The sequence below is a fragment of the Haliotis rubra genome, unplaced genomic scaffold (assembly GCF_003918875.1).
Source record: "Haliotis rubra isolate DU_JTF1 unplaced genomic scaffold, ASM391887v1 Scf327, whole genome shotgun sequence".
Taxonomy (NCBI): Eukaryota; Metazoa; Mollusca; class Gastropoda; order Lepetellida; family Haliotidae; genus Haliotis; species Haliotis rubra.
In genome coordinates this window covers 399536-413922 of record NW_025766999.1, presented here as the reverse complement: position 1 = coordinate 413922, position 14387 = coordinate 399536, and the positions used below count along the sequence as shown (strand labels likewise).

Here is a 14387-nt window from a genome sequence, read left to right as displayed (position 1 = left end):
GTTATATAAATGAAATATATAAGTCTTAATACTAAATAATGGCTGAATACATACCTATGGATGATATGTGGGATGATAGTGCCCAGGCGTTCGAGGATGACACCACATTCACTACCCCCTTAAGTACTGAACTTGTACAGCCTGCTGTCGACGATTATTACAACGCAGTTGAAAATAGAGACAACATCAAGACGTTGGGGAGGGACTATTCCAAGTTTATCGTCGATAAGAAGGGCACGCTGCGATTGAAGGCTCACCCGGGGGTCGATATCATGAAAAAAGACGGGAAGCCATATGCTTTGTCAACAATCACCAGTCGCCCTGGTGGGAGTCAACTGCTCCGTGAGGAACTAGGCTTCATAGATTACGGTGGCGCACGACCTAAGCTTCCCCCGAAGGCTGTCCAAGATCTGCAAGCAGCCAGGCCCAAAGGCGATGAAGGTGATATACCCCAACGTGCTAAAGAAACGTCAGACAGTATCGAAAAACTATTGGCTACGTACCGTGACAAACCCTTGCCGAGGCTCGAATTTCCCCTGAGGGAACTGTACGGTCTAGACGAAGCCTTGAAACATGTACGCGGAGAACTCGTGAACAACATGGGGAAACTTAACGAAATCGATGAGCACATCGCTCGCGAGAAAATAAAACTCACCGAAGCGGATGGTGATATGAAACGGCGTATCGAGGAGAGAATAAAAAACTTGGAAGACGAGAGACGGACTCGGTTGGAATCCGCTTCCTTTAACCGGGAAGCGCTCCGATCACAGATCAGTAGAGTACAGGAAACCATCGATCGAGTCCTAAATGAAGACACCACGCTAGCTGACAGGATTCGGATCCTGTTCCGGGAGCAAGGCATCACCATCGCCAGCATTGTGACTGCATTGGGCTTCATCATATCAACCCTGGTGGTGTCATTGAGTGGGGGTACCCCCACGCCTGCACCAACACCAACACCCAAAGGTGGTGTCAAAGAGTGGATAAAAAAACACCTGAAATCCCTAGGGGAAGCCCTGGCTAAACTGGCTGGTAAGGCCGCCGAAGCCCTGCCCGGCATCCTGGGTAGCATTGTCTCGTGGCTGCTGAGCGCTTTGGCTAAAACTGCCACGTGGCTTAGTCAAAACCTGTGGGCAGCCATCGTCGCAGTGGCGGGTCTGGTGTACGTAGCGGCTAAGGAATTTTTAACCAAATGAGCCCCAAAGCTACCCCTCCAACCACCATAGCTGTTTTACGATCGATGTGCTGCTGATTGGGCGCTGCAGGCTGTGGTGGTGTTGGTTGCACCCTAGGCTCCGGGGGTGGCGCCACTATACCCGTTTCACCGGTCGTGGGTGGTGGGACGTGGGTGACGTTGACATCGAGGTTGACGTCCAACTTTTGGCCCGCCGTGGCTATGACTATTTCGTTGTTGTAGCCCACCACTTTTTTTACTCTCAGTTGCATATCACTCGGAGCCATGTACAGCCCCACGTTGAACACGTAGTCGACTTTCGACTTTGCATATTCCAACACGTTTTGGTAGCGTTTGATGGCACTCGGTAGATCAACTGGAGCATTGATAGCATCCTCAACGTTAACAACGAACTGTTTCTGAGCGTCGTAAACAGTCCCCTTACCAAGGATGTTGGAACGCGTTTGCGTCTGCGCACCCAACAGCGCCCACACGTACGTTCGAATCGAGTCGTTTAACCTGATTACCCCGGCACGAGTGAACCCTTTCGACGTGTCCAGCATGAACATTTTCCAACCGTCTACGGTTGACTGCTCCACTTTCTGGACGGTGAAAGCAACACCACCTTTAAAGTTCATACGGGCATCCCTCCATTCATTACTCGACAAAGCAAAGTCCTGGCGTAGTACATCTCGTTTCAGTAAATCATCACTGACTTCTTTCACGGGTCGCCCCCCCATCATATAGAATACCCAACCCGTGGTTCGGCCCCGTCAAACGCCAATCCGTCTTCGGGTTTAGTTCGAATTCGTTGTAAATACGTTCGTAGGCCCGTCTATCGTACTGGTTGTTTACTGCGTTCCACGCCTTGTCCTGTGGGAGCGGGGCGCTGATCTCTTTAAGGATACGCCTGACCTGGTAGTACACATGGAACGTGAACACAGACTGACTCAGCGGTCCACGCCGAGTGTCTGCCAATGTCACACCACACCCCGTTGTAGCGCACCACATGGCGAAGTTGAGTTGATTCTGCCAGAACTGCATCGGGTTGTTGAACCAAGCGTGGACTGCCTTGACGTTAGTCACCGAAAGCTTATACAGGCTGAACACATCTAAAAGCTGGGAGTTGAAATACATCCCATCAGCAACCGCTATCTTCATGGGTGAGAAATCTACGTCCAGTTAAGGGTAAAACACTCCAGGGGAATACATTTTAAAACAATTATATAATGAGCATATATACTCTAACATGTACATAACACTTCCAGGAATAACGAGCGGCGAGGCCGTTCAGCTGACGCACGCGATCGATAATATGTCGGGTCAACTCGAAGTCGCACTCTGCGATATCACCTACCTACCGCAATGGACTAACATCAACGCCAGCAACAATAAGCTGTTCGTCAGTGGAGCTCGCAGCCAGATAACTGACGGCTACTACAGCGTGTGCTCGCTAAGCGACGAGGTCTTCAAGCCCCTGGGAGCCGAACTCAAGATGAACGACTCAAACGGTACAGTGGTGTTAATCAACAACGGAAGAAACTCCTTGAGACTCGGTTGACCATTGGCGAGGACACTCGGTATACCGCCTGACGAGATAAAACCAACAACAACCGTCACAGGTACGAAGGTACCCGACCTAGTACCGTACCGAGAGCTGTACATTCATCTCGGTCAGGTGAGCACAACGTACAACATTCAAGGGGGGTCACCCTTCCACTATACTGAGAGCCGTACCGGTGAAAACAGAGAAATACAACGACGGTAGAACTGAGTCGTTTTCACCGCGGCAGTATAAGAGGATGACTCAGGGCAACATACCTGAGCTGATAATATCGGTGTTAGATATAAATCATAATCCCGTGAATATAGGATACCTCAGCTTAACGCTTCACATAAAATGACCAGCGCACAAGGGCCCGGGGTGAAAAAATGCGTCAATGTGGTGATCTCCGAGCTCGGGGACACACGCGGATTCGACGCTCCCGGAGTAGATGGTAAATTGTATGCCTTACAACTGAAAAACAACATTTACAAACGCGTTGAAGTCCCCTCCGTTGGAGCCCTAGGTGATATAGTAGATACCACAAGAGCGACAGTCAACACTCGGTACACCCTAGTCACCACCGGGGATGATAAATGGATAATACACCCATCGTTCGGTGGCAAACTGTTCGACTTAACCGATGTTGAGAGCACTACCGTCGCCCGAAACAAGCCATATACGCTCGTCTTCACCGAAGATGACAAGTGGGTGTTGTTACCCAATAAAGACGACTGGTTTCTCAATATTAGGCTCGGCTCCCCCTACGTGTTCACGGATAACAAAGACAACCACCTAAACAAAGTCGTTAACAACGGAACCCTGCTCGTGGCTTACGTCCCGACTCAGACACGTAGCGTAGCCATCAGCCCAGTCGCCAGTATGGCAACCCACATGCTATCGAGTAAACCAGGAATACAAAACGTGACATTGCAGTTGGTGTCTGAATTTGAAGGCGTGGTCAGGATACTGGAGAGTCTACCGGCGAACTCAACACTGATCATCAAAGTCTACCTAGGGGAACCATCGGGGAATGAGGTCGAGATCGTGAAGGGGGTCAAACTCGGGTGGGTGAAACGACACCAGTATCACGTTTGCACAGCTTACGTGCGGATGGGTGTGGGCTCCAACACCAGTCTGCAGGGTGTCACCGTGATCGTGGAAAACACGATATCACTAACCAAGATCTTCCTACCTGACAACATACACTTCATGGGGGTGAAGTTCACCCCTGAACTATTATCAGAAAACCAGTTGGAAACTATATCGTAATAGTATTATAGCAATGACCAGTCATCGTCCCAACACTACGCTTAATGACCTAGGGGATACGGAGGGATTCGATCAACCTGGTGAGGAAGACACCTTATACATCCTGCACTTCAAAGACAACGTGTATAGGCGGGTGTCGTTATCAGATTTTAAAGAGCCTGAATGGTTACTCAACTTAACCCTCACCGCACCTTATATCACCTTGAGACAAGATGGTACTATCTCCGAGATTAAGAACAACGGCATAATTATAGGAGCGTTCGTTCCGGAATCTAATGTATATATCGCACCAATACCAAACCACTCGGGTAACATGTCAACTTCCATTATGGAGGTGAGGACAGAGATCAAATTACTTGATCACCAAGAGGTCTTTAGAAATGTCGCAGAAAACTACACATTCATCATAGACATCTATCTCGGGGATTATAATGAGATTGATGATTTTTACCGCGTTATAGACGATATGCTTATACGTTGGGAAGACAGATGTAATAACCAACGTTGTCGTATTATTAAGGTATCGGGAAACGAACCTTTAGTAAGTCTTGAGGGGGTTCGTATCTTTAATGGCAGTAAAGCTAAGACCCCACTTTTTTACACGAGCATTGAACTAAGTATTATCGGCTTTAAGTACATTAATCGAAGGTTAAATGAAACCCAATTGAAATATATGGGGCTATACACCTGAACTATTATCAAAAATCGAAGATAGCCCCGAAAGATTCCCCAGTACCACTTTTACCCGGGGCTACACAAGTTTTAAATAGCACACAATTAGAAAATATCTCATAAAATATATTATATGCACACAGAATGGGTCTGTACCCAGTCGTAGAGGAAGTAGCGAAGACCCTGGAAACCGTAGACGGGTTCCGTTTGAGACAGTTATGTGATGTAAAACGCCAACTAGAACAAGACCGTGACACGCGGAAAGCACTATGTAAAAAGTACCATAGAGCTTTCGATATCGTGGACGGGGCTGACACTGCCCTTATGGCAACCAGCATGGGACTGGGAGCGGCAGGTGTTGGGTTGTTAGCTACCATCGTGGCTACCCCCGTGGTGCTAGGTATTGAAATAACAGCTGGGGTGGTAGGGGTGTTAGGGTTGGCGCTTAAGTTGGCATCACGCAGACTGCATCGTAAGGCATTGAAACATGACGAGATCAGGGTTCTGGCCGAAGCAAAGCTGAACACGGTAAGCGACCGTATTTCAGCGGCACTCACTGACAACAAGATCTCAGAGGAGGAGTTTCGTTCAATCCTCTCTGAACTCACAAAATATAACAAAATGAAACAAGAGATTCGATCCAAGCCTCGTAAGTCTGCTATCAGTGAGGATGAGAAAAAAAAGTACATAGAACAAGGGGTGAAAAAAGCCCAGCAAGCCTTTATTACAAACACCAAAGAGATCATAGGCGATTCACATTAAACTGTTTCATCGAGGTAAACATGGCATAGCGGCACAATAGTGTCATAGCGGCACGTTAGACGCAGCCCAGTATTGGACGATACAATCCCAGGATAGACCCGTTAAACCGACACACTTCAGACATATCCCCGGTAGCTCAGTCGGTTAAGTGGTGGGGCTAGGAGGTATACATGTGGAGTTCGTATCCCGCTAGTGCCCCAAACTTTTTCATAGTAGGGGTAATGGTAGCAAGAGCTAAGGGTCCGACCAAAGCCTTATCTGTGAAATAAGGCTTTGCAGAGGCTTTTGTTGGAACTGGTCCAGAACCCCCATTGTATATACTACTTATTATTCTCAAAAGTTTGAGCAGCATTACATAATTACAGCTCAGGGCTTGGCGTGACTAGCCAATTGATAGAATCGGGCCAATTCTACCACCCGTCTATGTGAAGTAAGGGCGAAGTGGTGTGTTGGGCAAAGGAACACTATTCCTGGAACCAGTGCCCTCAACCACCAGACTCCCGTCCTCCACCGACCAGGGGCGCAGTCCACGGCAAACAGGTTGCCCAATTTGGTCTTACGACCAGCAACAGGGTGCTGTGGACCAAATATCCCCCCGGTCCAAGAGCTCTTGGCGTTACCCAGCACCAACCATGAGGAGGTTGCTCTTCACGGTTGCCCATGCCAAAAGTGTCTTCAATGGAGACGAAATATACAGGATCTTCATGCTCTTCTTTCTTCCTAATCAACTTCTTCACATCACCGCATTGAAGGACTTCGTGGGCAGATAATACTGATGGGAGGACTTCTTTGTTGATGATTCAGCTTCCAGCAATCCACTTATGGTCTTTTGATATTGATCTCTTGGAATCAATACTCGCTTGTTGATGTTGTACAATTCATACAGGTGACATCTGAAATGCAACTCTCTCTCTCTCTCAAACTCTATTTTGGACATGAACCTTTGCAGGTGCGGGTGTTATTATATACTGTTTCAAAATGAGCTCCGTTCTCAAATGAGTCAAACTCAAATTTGTTCATGAGCAAAGCCCATAGTTGGCCTTGTAGAATGGATTAACGTCTTACAATCACACTCCATAATCAGTAAGGAGGAATTTTTAATACAATTGCCACATTTACAAAACAAACAAACCCTGCATAATTGACGCGTTGACTTCAGCTAGCTATTGTTGCATTATTGCCTTCAAATGTGTCAATCTCAAATTCTCTCATGAGCAGTAAGAAGGAATTTGTATTACAATTACATAACAAACAGATTTCCTCCTTGCTTAATTCCTCTTTGATCTCAGATAGCTATTGATGCATTATTTAAAAGTGTGTTCCAAATTATTGACTTTGTTGGTCTTTCAAGGAAGAGCGTCATGACCGTTCGACTATCTCCCAGGGTGCACAGCAACGTCAAGGATAGATAAGTTTGACTAAAAGAAATGCAAAGTAAGATTTCAAATACCGAATGCCGAGTGTCGAATCTGCAAAAATACTGAATATGAAAAAAAAATCAGATTTGGGATTCGAATCCCAAATGTGAAAAAAACATTCAGATTAGGGATTCATATCCTGAAACCCGAATGTTTAAAAACTCATATTTTAGGTTCATATATCGAAAACTGTAGTTTGGTTGTTTATGTTTTCAAGTTACCGAGGTATACAACGAGCACCTAGTACATTAGAAGGGGGATGAAATATAAGAGTTCAAATACCGAGTGTCGAATCTGCAAAAATACCGAATATGAAAAAAATTCAGATTCGGGATTCGAACCGAATATGATTTTTTTTTATTCAGATTCGGAATTCAAATACTGAAATCCAAATGTTTGAAAAAAATCAGATTTGAGGTTCAAATACCGAAAACTGTAGTTTGGTTGTTTTGGTTTTTAAGTTACTGAGGCACACAACGAGCACCTACTACATTAAAAGGGGGATGAAATAGTGAATTCAGATTCGGGATTCGAATCCCAAATATTGAAAAAAAAATCAGATTAGGGATTCGAATGCCGAATGTGAACCAAAAATTCAGATACCGAATACCGAATGCCGAGTGTCGAATCTGCAAAAATACTGAACATGAAAAAAATTCAGATTTGGGATTCGAATCCCGAATGTGAACAAATCCGTTTCTTACTTCATGTTGCTGTTCATTGGAGGCTTCAGTATTTGTTGAAAAGTTTCCATTCAATACGGTGAATAACACGTTCTCAACGTATCCAGGTCACGTATATACATCTCGCTCTATAATGAAAGTAAACCACAGTCAATGGTACACGATACGGCCTTATCTGGGAATGATTAAATCTGCTTTCTTCAATAAACAGCGCGGATGACCACTGACGTTGATGGGTTCGGCACCATTACCAGCAGACCAGCAGAATGCTTGTACAACCCCAATATGTTAAATCAGGACAATATGTAAAAACTAACGCAATGGGTAAAAAATTAACGCAATATGTAAAAGACGTCTTTAACGCAAAAAGTACATCACCTAATGCAAAATGAGATGTACTGCATCTACAAGAAAATTAACAATTATTGCAAAATAGAAAAGAAATTTCAATAATGTTCTATTTGCAGGGATTGCGATACATTCATGGGTCACCTCTACGATGTCACGGAAATCTAAAATCACGTAACTGTGTGATTGACAGTCGGTGGCAGTTGCGCATAACAGACTATGGACTTCCCGGTTTCTTCACTGCATTAAAACAGAATCGAACAGACTTAGAACCATATGGTATGAAATCATATTATGTTGTTTTCACATATGTCCATGCCATGGGGTACATCTGTTCTTATCATAAGCGCCAGGTGATGAACACATGCGTGTATGTAGGTATCGTAATTATACAAACGGTTCGCGTGGCTCAGACAAGAATATTTATGTGTATGCATATGTGATACATCTCGAATATTTCTGACTCTCCTTCTATGGCACTGACAAAGGACGTCATAAGAGCCTGTTTCACAACGTTATGTTAATATAACCAGAACCGAATAAAATATATCTGTAAACTCTTTGTGTTTCACAGAGTACGAAAGGTTTGAAAGGACTTGATGTTTGAAATCGGTGTGTCTTATATTATATTCGGTTTCGTATTACGTTAGTATTCACCAGAAAACACATGCAATACGGTTGTGTGTTAAGTGATTTGAATGTTCTCAAATTCAAAACGTCTTCATGGAGATAACGCATGGTCATATATGTATCATTGTCAGAATGTAACGACAGGGAAGTAATACATCGCATTGTTTATCCTATGACTTCAAATAACATATTTTCCGACAGGGGTGACTTTGTGTATTTCAGATCTGTTATGGACGTCCCCAGAGCATCTGCGTGATCCAACACTAATGACCAAAGGAAATGAAAAGGCAGATATATTCAGCCTCGGAATCATTATGCAGGAAGTAGCTCTGAGGAGTGAGCCCTACAGCTCAACGGGATTAACACCAGAGGGTAATATTGCACATACAAAGTACGCCTCTTTACTTTGGACTAAGAATGTTGATACATAACTGAATCCATCGTACACATCTGAAAGTGAGACCTTTCCGCGTAAAACTATTCGTCGTCCTATCCAAGGTCAATTGATAAACATAAGTAAACATAAAACCATATAATAACTCAGTATGGTTCTAATCCAAGATTATAACAGGAAAAATGTGTGTATGTGCTCCACTTGGGGGGGATACAACTCCATGTGTTCTTTGGCAACCATAAAGTTTCGTCCCATCAAAATCTGACCATTGAGGTCGACATTAATTTCAAACAAATGATTATATCAGGTATTTGTAGTATAATGCCAATAAGTAGTGTACATATCACCTGGCATCCCTCTGTGCAATGACAATACGAGAGCATGAAATATACATGTCACCTAAGTGATGACAGAAATCTGTGATTTAGGGAAACACTAGTTCTGGATTTGAAACGTCACCAGTACACCTAGACTAATTAAATTAGAGAAATGAGGTGAGGTGAAATTGGGTTTAACGTCGTGCTTGAGAATATTTTGCTCATATGACGACGTGCATGCGTGTGTATGTGTATGTGCGGCTGCTTGTACTAGCCCAGACTTAAGCTGGTTTTATAGTGCTATCCCACTGAGATACCATGCCGCAGTGAAGCATGAATACCCCACTCAGACACATTATACTGACTCCGAGCCGATTAGTCCTTGTTGTACCCATTAATACCGAGCGCCAGGCAGGGACCAACAAGTACCATATTTTAACGTGTTTTGGTATGACGCGGTCGGGGATCGAACCCGCGACCTTCCGCTCTCCGGGCGGACGCTCTAACCACTACACCACGGAGGCGGTCTAAATTAGAGAAATGAAATACACACTAATTTGACTGGTCAAGATTTCAAACGAATTCGAAAATTTCATTTTTAAAGCATTTTGGTCCTTGCTTTTAACTTTAAGCTTGAAATTGGGACATGTTTTCTCATAAACTACTGAAGTTACATGAACGAAAAATTGTGTGCTTTGCATCGCAGAGATAACAGAACTGACATCGAATAGGGGCAACATTAATAAAAATGTCAAGCGATGGACCTTCCTGAAGACATTAATTATCTCTTGTGCCTGTCTCTTCTGAGGGGTTGTATAGTTAAGATTTACTTCCATATTATTCACTACTATATGGACAACGATAATTTAAATGTGCTCCATGGCAGCTCACAGTGAAAAGTCTGCTTTCATGTTGTAATTGGTTATAGGAGAGAGAGGGGGCAACGAGATGACGAATGTTCAAAAGTGTGTTAATAATTACGTCGATTAGACATTTCCAACATGTTGTATCATGTTCCAAAAGTGCGGTGTATGTCTCTCACAAGTGGAGGCGGCATAGGCATTAATCAGTCACCACAAACGTTCTATGATTTAAGGAATTTGTATTAAAGTTATTGACCAGTGTCTCAAATTCAGATGTGAGTTTGATTTGACATTATGAAAAGTATTTACGAATATCTATTGATGTTAGCTACAAGTGAGAAAAACACGTGAAGCGTTGTCCCCCAAAGTTGTTCAGCAAATCGCTGTGTGTGTGCACGACCAGTAGCGTGAACGTGTGGTTTTTTAAAAGACAATTCTTCTTGTAGTCATACTGAGTCTTGAAATCAAAGCTATATTTAAATGCAGCTTCGTCAAGCACATTTCAACGCTACTCTGTTGTTTAACAGATTTAAAAGCCAACATTAACAAAGCAAGGCCACATCACTTTAGATCATGGGAATTGGGACATGGAAATGATAACATCATGACAACAACGCTGCATTACTGACGGACACTTAATGGAACAAATATGTTATTTTTGATATTTTGTCAGATAGTTTGTGTACTAAGAATATATTCACCAACAGGGGTGACCTTATATTATGACCGTGAATGGTTTGGCTGGGAAATGAAACCCGTTATTTTATACCCGACGGCGATGAAAACAAAACCTCCATCATGACTCAGTATGTCATTTGATATCAGGTTAGATTGTACAATAGAATGGGTAACAAGTTTCTGATGCAACAAATATTAAAATGTTTGGTAAAAGGCCATCATCACGTTAAATATTGTTTCAAAAGATATCAAGTATTTTTTGCGGGTTAATTCAGCGATTGATCGCATTTATGAAGGCCAGATCTTCACGTCAGTGCAAGCAACAGCAGTGAAAAACTGAACAGGAATTATTTCACACAGAATATAGTGTAAAACGTAACTCTGTGGTGTGATTTCCTTAGAGGGGTGCCATCTTGCCCACTTTCGTAGAATATTTCATAAATTAACTTAAAACGTGATATAAAACTGACCTGCCAGCTGAAAAAAACAACAAGAGTACACGTTTTCGGTTAACATGCATTTTTATTTCAGTCATGTAGCATTCCCATATTTCCTTAGTATCAATTCGGCGAAATCATCAGTTTGGGAATACGTAAGGATCATATTGTAAATGTCCTAAATAACAACTGGACAAAAAGTTATATTTAAAGACAAATATGCGAGTTCTCTTTATTTTCGGTACTGAAAGGCCACAGGGTTGTAAATACAATTTCAAATATTTACACGCACATTAATACACATGAAGAAGGGAAAGCTTGCATTGTGTTCTGAGATATATTCTATTCTAAACAACATGGCATGGTAAGCAAGCATGGACAAGTTTTGAAGTATTGTATGCTGTTTTAGGGTTTTTGTTTCCTTTTTTGTTTTATATTTAACAATGCTGTCAATTTAGAAACGTTTGGGTGGACCAAAAAAAAAATTATTTTTCTTAATACACAGCTTTCTCTGGGAATCATAAACTGGGCAAATTAAAAGAAATTTATATTCACCTTTATTTTTGGTTGAGATCACAAAGCTTGCCAATTCTATTTTCTTTTTTTGCATCGGATATCTACTACATTCTCCATATGTATAGATTTAACACCAAGAAATTTTTCACATGCTTTCAATTGAACTCTTTCGATATCATTGTAATAATGAAAAACCCAGATTTCTGTTCCATACAATAGAATTGGCTTAATTTTGGTCTCAAATATTTTAACGTATGACCTTAAATTTATGTCTCCAAATACATTTAACTGTTTAAAGATACCAACCATGACCTTTTGTGCTCGCAAGCAAGCGTAATTAACAGGTTCGTATTATCCAAGATAAACAATTACTGAAAAACATTCCCAAATATTTGTACCAACTGGTGCATTCTAAAGCGGTACCTTTAAACAACCATTGTATTAAGACACAGCTACATCTGTGTCTTAGTTGTGTGCATATTTTTACCTCGACATGTCATCATCTACAAATAATGATCCATCAACGGATTCATTAAAAGCATTATGCTACCGTGTGGTACACCTTGGTCTTGATCATACATATAAGACATTGTGGAACTCACACGTACCTGAAACTGCCGATCTGTTATAAACTGAGACTTAAAATGAGGCAAATGGCCTCTCAGCCCCATTTCATGAAGATCTTGTAAAATTCCATACTTCTAGGTCGTATGGTACATCTTACATCTGAGTTATCTTACAGTCCAAGTGTATTTTCAGTACTTTGTGAGGCGTCCTTGCCCTGCAATACAGGACTGAACACGCCTAGGTACACTACCAATCAAACTTGAGAAAGGAAATCGTGAGGGAGCGTATCCCCAATATTCGACCACTTCTTTCTTCATATCGTCAATATTTCTAAGTTCTTTTTTATCCCCCGACATATAATGTGGGGGTATATAGTCGACAACTCGTCCGTCTGACCGTCGACCCAATATTTTCAAAACCCTTTTAATATTTTTCAACAAAACTTGTCAGATATATGAGACATATCCCAAAGTGGTGCCTTTACTATTTACAGATTTTTGTCATTTTCGTTTTTCTTGGTTTCCATGGAAACGATTTGGACTTCAAGTTGGACTTTAAGTAACTGTCAGATGATTTGTTCTTACAAATGTGTGGGGGCCGGGGGATTTGTCATCTTCTGATGACCCTTGTTGTTTTATTCTGTCCTTCATTAGTCCCCAAACATTTTCAAAAAGGTTAAGATCTGGGCTGTAGCTGGGTCAGTCTAAAACTTGAACATTTTCGTCCAACAACCACGGTTTTGTGTAGCCCGCAGAGTGTTTTGGTCGTTATCATGCTGGAAAATCGGGCCGTTGGCTGCTGATGGTCATTTAAGCTGACAGCATACCGTTCCTTCGTCAAATTTCCAGTGAAAACACACAATGGCAGTAGATATCAATTAGGAAGTACCCCACCATCTGCACCATCTGACCTCACGATTTGACTTCGCGTTTTAGGCTCTACATCATGTTCATAGGCTCTACCTCATGTTCTCTATGACATCATAAGAGGCTACACCCTGTCGACCTCACGTTCTAGACTACGTCAAAGGCTCTGCACTCTCTCGACCTGACGTGCTCACCTTTTGGATGCATTCATGCGTCTCGTTTTTACCTCGTTAAGCGCCCTAGGGATGAATACAGTAAGAAGATGATCCAGCCGCAGTTCCACATTACAGATCCCTTTGTCGACTGTCATTTGTGCGTGTGCTTGTGTGTGTGTGTGTGTGTGCGTGCGTGAGCATGTGTGTGTGGGCGATATTCAAATTTAAACCAACAGCACCGCTGGTGCTACCGCTGCCACCCAAACAACAACAACAATTAGAAGTAAACCCGCATATCATGTTAAGAAATAATAATTTATTTTTTAATGTATACTATTCACACTTTGCTAAGGATCAAATCATTGATTCAACAGAAAAATATTATGTGGGGTCAAATTTGGTTTAAATCTCTAAGCCTGCTGTAAGCATGGATCCAAGTTTTCAGAATGCCGTGCCATGATTTGCAAAATGGTTGATTGGTGCCATGAAAACCATATTTATGGTTTATAGCTTTTTGTCCTTAAGATGTGTTACCATATTAGACATTTGTTTCACTTGAAATCATATCGAAATGTTAGACATTCATTTTAACTTGTGAATACAGCAACCATGACTGCAGTCGAAGAGTTGAAAGCCATAGCGAAAGAGAAACCATGCCAAAGAGCTCGGGCCGTGCAGGTACTCCAAGCCGAGCTGATCGTATTGCTGGAAGATAGCAAGTCAGTTGAACTGAGATTCGTGCCCACAGAGCACGCCTTTAGTAAGTATCTACGAGGCTGGCGGATGGCCGTCGACTCGAACATCGGTAACGATCGCATCAAGCAGCTGATAGCGTGCAAGCTTGAGGACCAGCTGCATGATTTGAAAAGCATTAAGTACCAGCTCACGGTGCAACTGTCGCTCGATAAGCAGCAGCTTATGGTAGCACCGACGATGGTAGCACCGAGCATATTGAGCCTTATATCCGAGGCAAGCAGGAAGTCGTACTCCAACACGACTCCATAGATTCTATCATCGACACGTCGGTGCAAAAAATACAGCAATCGTTGGAATGATGGACGAACAGAGGGTCTGGGTGGGCGGTTGGCAGTA

At 42.7% G+C, this 14387-nt stretch overlaps 1 protein-coding gene across 1 annotated transcript in view; it reads left to right on the top strand.

Annotated features, from left to right (window-relative positions):
* LOC124283991 (retinal guanylyl cyclase 2-like) overlaps positions 1 to 14387 on the top strand; it is a 388141-nt gene that overhangs the window by 238694 nt on the left and 135060 nt on the right. Inside the window, exons 9-10 of the mRNA XM_046720035.1 lie at positions 7992 to 8151; positions 8725 to 8874. Coding sequence (XP_046575991.1) covers positions 7992 to 8151; positions 8725 to 8874 — 310 coding nt within the window. The remainder of the gene's footprint in view (positions 1 to 7991; positions 8152 to 8724; positions 8875 to 14387) is intronic.